This window comes from Ipomoea triloba, chromosome 15 (assembly GCF_003576645.1).
Source record: "Ipomoea triloba cultivar NCNSP0323 chromosome 15, ASM357664v1".
NCBI lineage: Eukaryota > Viridiplantae > Streptophyta > Magnoliopsida > Solanales > Convolvulaceae > Ipomoea > Ipomoea triloba.
The window spans coordinates 23,212,604-23,222,875 of NC_044930.1; the positions used below are offsets into that span (position 1 = coordinate 23,212,604).

General features: G+C 37.3%; 2 protein-coding genes across 4 annotated transcripts; one reads left to right on the forward strand and one right to left on the reverse strand.

Moving 5' to 3' along the window:
- Nucleotides 1-633: 633 nt before the first annotated feature.
- Nucleotides 634-2,046, reverse strand: LOC116007680. Its single transcript, XM_031248418.1, has 2 exons — nucleotides 1,694-2,046; nucleotides 634-1,402 (listed from the first exon to the last, which is right to left on the reverse strand). Exons 1-2 carry the CDS (start codon nucleotides 1,856-1,858, stop codon nucleotides 860-862), a joined length of 708 nt encoding a protein of 235 aa, XP_031104278.1. The 5' UTR covers nucleotides 1,859-2,046; the 3' UTR covers nucleotides 634-859.
- Nucleotides 2,047-7,670: 5,624 nt separating this feature from the next.
- On the forward strand, nucleotides 7,671-10,162 carry LOC116006162 (cytokinin riboside 5'-monophosphate phosphoribohydrolase LOG8-like). 3 transcript variants are annotated; one of them, XM_031246444.1, is made up of 7 exons: nucleotides 7,671-8,061; nucleotides 8,429-8,526; nucleotides 8,637-8,667; nucleotides 8,980-9,079; nucleotides 9,199-9,269; nucleotides 9,364-9,507; nucleotides 9,776-10,162. In XM_031246444.1, the coding sequence occupies exons 1-7, from the start codon at nucleotides 8,023-8,025 to the stop codon at nucleotides 9,854-9,856; spliced, it is 564 nt and encodes a 187-aa protein (XP_031102304.1). In that variant the 5' UTR covers nucleotides 7,671-8,022; the 3' UTR covers nucleotides 9,857-10,162. The 3 variants fall into 3 exon arrangements, with proteins under 3 accessions (XP_031102304.1, XP_031102303.1, XP_031102305.1); XM_031246443.1 differs by having other exon boundaries at nucleotides 7,673-8,051; XM_031246445.1 differs by having other exon boundaries at nucleotides 7,928-8,069.
- The last annotated feature ends 110 nt before the right edge of the window (nucleotides 10,163-10,272 follow it).

Here is a 10,272-nt window from a genome sequence, read left to right on the forward strand (position 1 = left end):
AAATTTTTATTCATGATTAGTATTACATTTTAGTATATAAGTATGGCATTTGTACGTATAAGTATTACATTTTCATCTTGACCCAACCTGTCTCACGGTGAAACGGTCTCACACAAGTTGCCTTTATTTAATCACATGAACACGCTTCTAGAACTTAGGTATACTAGTAAAACTTTTGAATGAACTAAGAGTGTGTTTGGTTCGCATGGGAATCGGAATCAAAATGGGTATCAAATACTTGGTAAGAGTAATGATTTTGGTGAAAGTATTTTCCATGTTTGGTAGTAGGATGGAATATGAATGATTATTAATAGTTGAGGAAGAAAAGAGAAAGAGAAATGAAACCCTTTATAAGAGTATGAGTTTTTTAATTAATGGGGTATTCCAGAATCCAAACTTCGTAGTAGTATTCTAAAAACCTGTCAACCAAACAACAACAATCATTTTGATACCCATACACATACCTTATACCAAAATCCGTCAACCAAACACACCGTAAAGTGTACCAATTGAAAATTTTGAAAAAAGTCGAGTACTAATAATTAAACGAAAAGATTCATTATTTTCAAAAAAAAAAAAATTGAAAAGATTCATTCAATTGGATCTATTACACATGTGAAACAAAGTGTAAAATACATAGTACTAATTAAATGAAAAGATTCATTCGATCAATTCTAATGTACAACATAGAACATTAAAGAATTAGCATCCCTCAACTCCATTTTACACAAAAACATCAAAAATTTAACAGAATCTCATTTTTTGGGGTTTTTTTATGGGAGAATTTTCTTGGATAATATAATTCCCTTCCTAATATAATATACATACCTATATATATATATATATATATATATATATATTATATTCCCTTATCTCCTTCATCCATTTTTGGTACGTTTACGTCAACGGCGGAGCTCTGCCGTGACATCGACGGCGGAGCGGCGGACGTTTTGGGGCGGTACGGCGTGATCCGATTCCCGTCCTCGTCTAAAACAATCTCTTCTTCACTGTCGTGGTGGACCCTACATTTCTCCCCTAAAATGATGGTCTTCTTCCACACGGAATCCTCGTGTTTTAGCTTCTTGTCGCGCTTCTTGTCGCCCATGGCCACGCCGCCGGCGAAGATGTCGTCCTTCTTCGACGTGTGGCGCGTCCCCTGCCCCCCCACCTTCATGCTCATGCTCGCCACCAGCTTCTTGTGCGCCGCCGGTGACGCCAGCAGCGACGATGCCTGCGAGCTCGACCGGTAATGGTACGACGCCGACCGCATCGCCGGCGGCGGCGGCAGCGGCTGGCTCATCACCCCGTCGTCGCTCTGCCCCTCGCTGCCCTCCGCCGCCGCCCCGTCCTCGCTGGTGTTTGAAGGGGGAGACTCTAACCCATTATTAGTATCTACCTCTAACTGTAAAATAAGAAACTGATGTTGTAACAATCCTGATAGCAAATAAGAGACAGAAAGAAAATAACGAATTATGCGAAACTGATGTTGTAACAATCCTGATAGCAGATAAGAGATAGAAAGAAAATAACCAATTATGCTCTATGCCCTAAATTCTTTATATAGGTGTTAGAAAATTCAAAATTGTATCAAATTAGAATCCTTATAGAAATAAGGATTTCGCACTATTCAACAATAAGGTTATTAAATAAACAATAAATAAATCAGAATTATATGATGGTCCAACACTCCCACCTCTAGGACGACGAGCTCTTCTTCCTTACGACTCAAGAAACCGCATAGCGCCGTGACGATGGATAGGGTGGTGGCGATGGACAAGACGAAGAGCGACACCGACAAGAGAGGAAAGGCGGTGTAATGGTGGTGGTGATAATAATCCGAAGGAAAAATTCTTCCCATGAATTATAATAATAATAAGGAGGATGAAGGATTCAAGGGAAGAAAGGGATTAAGGAAATCCGGCTTTCTTCTCTTTTCTCCTTTTTTTCTTCGTTGCTTTTCTCAAGCCTTCAATTCTGCAAGTCTCCTTTCTTCAAAATCGAAGAAAGGGTGGCTATAATAATTTCTTGTTTTTTTGGATGAAGATGAAGATGATGATGTTGAAGATGATAGAGTTAGTTGATGAATGGTTTTCTTTAAAGAAACAGAACGCTTAAAATCAGTAAAAAGCTATGTTTGCCCGTTAAGTATGTTAAACCTTCAAATCCATAATAAATGCACAATTTTGTTTGTGCCAACCCAATATTAAATTAGGATAATAACTACTAATTACACTATCTAATATACTTAGCTTCTTTTTTTTTAAAGGGAAAATGTTTTCCCTTCCAAAATTTTTCTCTAATATTTCCCCTGGTTTAAAATCATTTGTTCTATTTTCAAAAAAATCATTTGTTCTAATAACTTGGGTGACTACACCATTAATTAAAAAACAAAGTTAATTGTCCAATTAGAAAATGCCATCTAAGGAGGGGAAGATTGGAGGGGTGGATAACATTTTTTAAATTGCCCACAAAAAGTGAAATTTTCTCTCCTCTAGAGCCCCACACCATACTCTAGACCACCAGAATAGTAGATGGTAAATCACAGTGATTCAATAGCTTATTAGGTAGGATGTAGGACTAGTGTTGGTCTAGGTGTCCACAAGAAGTCCACCATATTTAGTGTAACTCTCATATTTTTCTTTAATTATATATTAATTATCAAATGAGAACCTGCAAACCAATATGAATGCACACAATCGTCTACATAAATGCACACAAACTATTTTAGAGAAGATTGTGTACATTGTGCACTGGAATCTCCAGGTAGCTCCTTAGGGAGTTGACCTTGAAATTTTATGGTTATCAAGTCAACTGCAACTAACTCGAAAGAAAATGATTATTCTTTTCTCAATACATTATATATTTATATTGCATAACATAGCTCATCTCTACGTATTGATTCATATATTTCGGAAAGGAAATGAATACATAGACTACTTTAATTTATAAATATGAACAAATGAATTAGGTAGAGTGAATTGAGAAGTCTTGTGAATAGTATAATGCACTTGAGCCTTAGGTTTTCGAAAGTTTTGGCTTCAAGGGTTCTAATATAAGCTTGATCTCACTATGCCTTGGTAATTATGTTCTTCTTGGCTCTTTTTGTCTAATTTAAGGTTGGGCCCTTCGTCAAAATAGTACTTCCGATCCTTTTTCCCATTTTATATATATTTAGTAGTTCAATTAGCGATGTTTAATTAAGCCAATGACCTTATGATCTAGTGGCATGAAGTGACTCATGAGTTTGAGCCTTAGTTTCATGCTAGCGCATTCTAATAAAGTCAGTATTGACTCTTTGTTGATTAAAATTATTTTTAATTTAATTTTTCGTAATATTAAATTTAGTAGTAATATGCAAAATTTAACTGTCATGCTATTGCAGGAGCGGAGTATGGTCTCACCTTTCACCTACAACATGTTACCTACACTAGTCACATTGCCGACTCTGGTGCTCATATTATGGCTAATTTTGATTGCTTAGTTTGTTGTTTAATTAAGAGATAAACAAATACACTTGCTAGGCAGGGCACTCAGGCTCTCGTTCTTGGGAAACTGTTTCCCGATTGTATTAGTACTTTTCTTCTAATTTCGTTTTAATATAATAGCTTGGCGTCGGATTTTGGGACGTGCAAGATTAACAACAGTACATGACCTTAATTTGTGGAGGGTCTAATATTTACTTTTGATCTAGACATTTAAGAAATAAAAAAAAAACCTATAACTAATCCTAAAACTTATAAGTTTTTTTCCTAAATTATTTATCTCTTCTAGTAATTAGGACCTAATTAATTGAGCATGTCAAAACTATTCTCTAACTGAAAAGAAGAGTTATATATTTTACAGTATTAGTTTGATTGTTCTAATACTTTTGGTAGGGTCTCATTTATTTATAAGAACGGGACCACAAAAATCCAAAAATCGACCCTGTAACTTGGTTTTCCTTTTTCAAAAAAATAGTAATATGCATGATAGTGAATATACCCCGAGTATACTGAGCCGCTAACATTGTACCCCGAGCCGTAGGGTCGTTGCGTTGTTCATGTGGTCGGCGGATTGGAGATTTCGCCCGATCGCACTGGCCATGCGTGATTCCCCTCCACTCTGCAGGTTCCGTGCCGACCCCGAGGAGCCGTAGTGACCTTTTGATTGATGGATGGCCGTCCCGTCGGCATCGCCACGTGTTAGCCTTCGCTTTGGCTGGAAGTCAGATCGTTCCATGTCCGCCACATGCTCTTCATGCCAAAGTAACGGAGATCAACTTTTTACCTCTTATAAATAGAGCATTAATGAGGAGAGAGGGACTTTTGGATGGATTCTCCACCATAAGCTGGGAGTATGCTCGGATAGTAGGAAGTCCCACTGTCGACAGCCTGAGCTTATCCGTTTTCATTATGTATTGACTCGGCTTTTAGATCTAAGTTAATAAAAGTGATCGTATTTCTATTCAGCTCCGTATTTACGTTATCATTTTTGGCGCCGTCCATGGGGACCAGATCATGAAAGCAACATCCCGCTCTTCATCTGACGGTCCCGCTCATGTATCCAAACATGGATTTTTTTTATGATCCGGAAGCCGAAGGAAATCACGATCTCTGATCTCAGCTTAGTTCCCGACTAGACCCCAACAACATGGCTGGGGTACCCCCCACCCATGTCGGTTAATGTCATTCAGCAGGCGGTTCCATTCCCGATGCTTGGGGACCGATACCTTATCAATACCTTATGTACCCGATGGATCCGAACGTACCATGGTTGCTAAACTCTCCAAGGTTTTATGTGCAACCGTACATGTACCCTCCAATGCCACCAGCATATCCTTCCATGCCGATTAGACCAGAGACCACGACGGTCGAGACGACCCCGACAGCTGCACCCGTTATTCGACGTTCGCAGTCCGAAAGGAGGTGATGAGTAAAATGGTGATGGTAAATATGAGGGTGAAAAATGTCGTTCCGCTGAGGGTTGGGGCTATGGCACGTATTTGTGTGAACTAAGAAATTCTAGGCACTAAAGTAATTGAATTTACTAGAATCCAAGTGAATGATAACTAAATAGGAAAATAAAAGAAAGGCAGATTAACTAGTGAATGAACTGTATGATAATGGAATGGGTCAGATTATAGGTATTGCAATCTTGATGCTCTAACAATCTCAGAATTAGGGAAGGAAGAATTAACTTGGCATTTATGGGCAATACACACGCGAATTCAATTCAGCTACTTTCGTAATCAATAAACAGAATTAGGCTAGGATTGGCTCACTTTCGTGATGCATCAATCATAGTCTTAAGCACCTAAGCATTGTAAGCTCCCAAATTACCCCTATTCTCATAGTAGGAAAAATCAGGTTGCAATTGGTAAGGCTCGAGATCTTCACCCAACTTTCGTTGTGATGAATCCCTCTCCTAAACTAGCAATCAATTGTGGCCATCAATTAATAACAATTAAGTAGAATTCAATCCCCAATTCAACATAAATCCTAGGTGAATAATTCAATCCCTTTATGCAATAATCACAATTCAAACATCAAGATTAGCAATAGATCCCTAATCTAGACCCATAAACGAACTACTCACTCATTATTAAAGTAAACAAAACAAAGCAAGAATGAAATATTGAAATCATAATAACGAATCTAAGAAATAAAAGAATAAAAAAAAAGAACTTTACTAACAATCTTGAAGAGTAATTCCAATCTAATCCACAATTCCAACCTTGCAAACGAATTCAAGTATGTAAATCTAAGCTATTCTATGCTATGAAGAACTCTCAAGAGAAGGAAAAATGTGCTGAACTAAACTAGGGCTCGAAATACTCCAAAAAATAGCAAAAACGCGTCATTAAATACTAGATAGCAACAGGGGTCACGGTCGCGCTCACGGCCGTGATCGTGGTCGTGAGGTGCAGTGCCTCGCTGCTGTACGCGATGGGGATCACGGGCACCCTCACGGCCGTGAGGTGCCCTCTCCTTTTGCCTTTTGACTTCTTTTGTGCTCCGCTGCTCCTTTCCGTCCTTAGGTAGATTCCTATGCTTCCGAAACTTGTCGAAGATGTCCAACATTGTGTGTTCGTAGTATATAAAAAATTGTGAAATTTTAAAAGGTAAATTGTGTATAGGTCCACCTTGCAATGTGAACCCAGATCCACAAAATAATTTGCATGTGCTAGCAACCATTATTGCATGGACCATGGTCCACACAGCTGTGTGGACCATAAATAAAAAGTATATTTTTAATATACTAAAAGTACATTATTCTTGTATATAAAGTACATTATTTTAGAGTACATTATTTAAGTATTGAAAGTACATTATTTTATATATACTATCAAATAATGTACCTTCAGTACAAAAATAATGTACTTTCAACATAATAAAAATATACCTTATATCCATGGTTCACACAGCTATGTGGACCATGGTCCATACAATAATTTTCCGTCACCGACTAAACGCATTTTAATAACTGGGTGATGATTTTGATACTAAATTAAAGCATGCATTACATCTTAATAAAAATGTTAACTAATACTACGTAGTTGGATTGCGCGTGTAAATGAAGTGTACAACTTAAATACTCATTCGTAAGTTTGTTTATCATTTTCATCCTTTATCCCTATCAATGTACCAAACAAGAAACTGGGCCGTTCACTTTATTTATTCAGAGTTTTCATCTTCATTTTTTCTAAATTCATTTTTAAAATTAAATTTCAAAATTTTTTATAAATAAAAACTCAACCAAAAGAAAATCAAAAGCCGTGATCGAAGATGGAGACGGGCGTCGTCAACTATTTCTCCGCAAATTATATAGTGGACCATGATCTGATACTGTAGTTGTGTTGAATAGATAGTGTAGTTGTGTTGGAAAGATACTGTAGTTGTATTGAAAGGAAACTGCAGCTGCGTGGAACGTTCATCTGTTCAACACAACTGCAGTATCAGTTCAACACAACTGCAGTATCGGTTCAACACAACTGCAGTTCCAAACGGATGACATGACCTTTGTTTCGCGCAACTGCAGTTCCCTTTCAACACAATTACAGTATCAGTTCAACACAACTGCAGTTCCCTTTCAACACAATTGCAGTATCAGTTCAACACAACTGCAGTTCCAAACGAATGACATAGCCTCTGTTTCGCGCAACTGCAGTTCCCTTTCAACACAACTGCAGTATCAGTTCAACACAACTGTTCACAATGCATTGTGGACCATGGTCCACGATATAACATCTGCTATTTCTCTACTTCTCAAAATTGAAGAACACGTGTAACTTGTATTTCAAAATTTAGAAAAAAAAAAAAGTTTTGAAAAATGACAATAAAATATAATTCTATCAAAAAAAATTCTATCAAAAAAATGATTTTTTTTTCCGGATACTAGTAATTGCAGCATAGTAAGTCATCAAATAATATTAATTAATCCGAAAATCAAACAAAGTATGAAAATAAGATTGGTTTAAAAATTAAATATAGATTTTGTGACGTACTAATCCCGAATCTTAGTAAACTATAATCTCGAAAAGCCGACACACAGACGTTGGATTAGAAAGCGAATGAAGCATGTGGGCTTCTTGTGTTTTCTTTATCATCGTCGTCGTATCACATCTCTTTCTCTCCTATATATATCAATATATCTTACATACATATGCCATTATTTTATATATGGATACACAAATATATTGATTTCATTGGAGCAATACCCAGATTGTCTTTTACCTCTCTTGTCGTCTTGTTTTATCTTCTAAACTCTATAAAAAATTTTCTTTCTTTTCACACACTCCCCAAATATCAAATTAATAAATATGCACTCAAACATAGAAAGATTGTGCTCAAACTCAAAGGTGGAGTTGGCTTAGAGATAAAGTGGAAAGCTTTTTAGTTTTTACTGTTTTCTTGAGGGAGAGAGGGAGGGATTGAATTGTGAGTTGTGAGAGAGAGAGTTGAATGGAGGGCAATAGAAGAAGCAATTTCAGGAGAATTTGTGTGTTCTGTGGGAGCAACTCAGGCCACAGAAAAGTCTTCAGTGATGCTGCTGTTGAGTTGGGGAATGAATTGGTTGGTCAATGTTAAGTAGTATGGGGTTTCCATTTACATTTCCATTTCCATTTCCAAGTTAGCTTTAGTGTATTGAATTGGAATTAGATAGATGCTACATAACATAGACATATATATATGAGCTTTTTACTGAATATCTGGTGTGGGTTTGATTATGGTTGTGCAAAAGTTTTGAACTTGCCATGAATTTGAATGAAGTGAAATTTGTTGCATTAGTTTTGGTTTGGGTTTTGGCCTCTGAGAAAGATTCCTTTTTTTTTTTAATAATTTGTGTACCTTCTCTGAACTTTGTTTATATAGTGAAAATGACTTGTTAGGTTGTGATTTCAAGAAAAGTCTGTAGATTATGATTTTGACTTTGTGAATGTTGGGTGCAGGTAAGTAGGAAGATAGACTTGGTCTATGGTGGTGGAAGTATAGGTTTGATGGGTTTGATTTCCAGAAAAGTCTATGATGGAGGGTGTCATGTTCTTGGGTAACTATCTATCTAACACCTTTTTTGGAATTTTTACTCTTTGATTGTGCAGTATTGGTAGCTATCTATCTCTGGTTTATTCTAGAATTTCACTAGATTTTTACATGCAGGGTGATTCCTAAAGCACTGATGCCTGTTGAGGTAAGCATGTTTGAGGCACAATCTTCATTATATATTTTATCATGCTCATCTTTTTGTATAGAAATGATCGAAATCGTATAGAGATAACGAATGAGCTGAGGCTTTTTCTGAGATTATCTTCTTTGGTTGTACTTTTGGAATTGTAATCATTGCAGCTTTCGTGGTTTATTGGCATTCAATTTTTTGTTGGAGAGTGAATGAAGATCATTAGAGGGAAATTGTGGTCTATTATTCTTGATCCGATCGAACATAATAATCTAAAAATGGAGTAATTTTCTTTACCGGTTTCGTTGTTAACATTAGTATTGACAGATATCGGGTGAAAGTGTTGGGGATGTCAAAATCGTTTCTGATATGCATGAGCGTAAAGCTGAAATGGCTCGGGAGGCAGATGCGTTTATAGCACTTCCAGGTAACAGTCTCGAATAAAAAGAGCATCATCTGCTTTGAGAATTGAGATAGATACATGTCTTATATATGTTTCCCTCTGCTCCATTCTTAGACCTGTATTTGGTGTCGTGAAATGTTTAGGAGGATATGGAACCATGGAAGAGTTGTTGGAAATGATAACGTGGGCACAACTCGGGATTCATAAAAAACCGGTAAAATGATAATTATGTAAGATATATAATGAATTGGCTATGGCCTTATGGGGTTCAAAGAGAATATAATGACTAGGCTAAGTCGATATTGCAGGTTGGTTTGCTCAACGTTGATGGGTACTACAATTCTTTGCTGGCGTTATTTGACAACGGGGTCGAGGAAGGTTTCATCAAGCCACTTGCTCGCCACATTGTGCTGTCTGCTCCCAATGCCAGAGAGCTCTTAAACAAGATGGAGGTACTGTCCCCGCTATAATGAATGCTTATTCTCATATGTTCTACTCGAAAAAAATAAAAAATCTGCAGCAGATGCAGAGAATAAAGGAAACCCGCTTTTGGAGTGGGATTTCGATTGTATAGTCAGTCTGCTATCGTGCTTTGCTTTCCACAAGATTTGAGTAGGAGTTTGAAATATTAACAAAGAACCCTCTGAATGATTCCTTTCATTGATTGATTCCACACTGTCATTGCTTTCCAAAATCGATCACTTTTCTTCTTTATTGCAGCAATACACTCCTTGCCATGACCAGGTTGTCCCCCGTGAAAGCTGGCAGACGGAGCAGCTCGATGGGTTGCCACAGGAATAAGTTTCGTGCTCAACTTAGGCCTACAAGTAGAACGATCTCGGTGTGATTGGTAATCATTTTAAGTGAATATAATGGACGAGAGTCTGCTTAGGTGGTTCGGGTTCCACATAAATGCATAACCATCTTGTCTTGTCATTCTTTGTGGTTTGCATCCCACTAGTATAGATTCATCATCCCCGCTGTTTTGCACCATAAACCCGTGGTTTTATAAGTTAGTAGTAATTTCGATGAATTATTATGCACTCATCATCTTATCTGTAAGTGTGTCTGATGCTTCCTAATGCAATCAACTATTCAAAATCTCAACTCTTTGCTGCAAAATTATATGCTACAGAAATGATCACTTCTCTGAAATGTATGGACCCTGCAAGTGAAAAGTATGGAGGGGGGGGGGGGGGGGGGGGGGGGGTTACAAG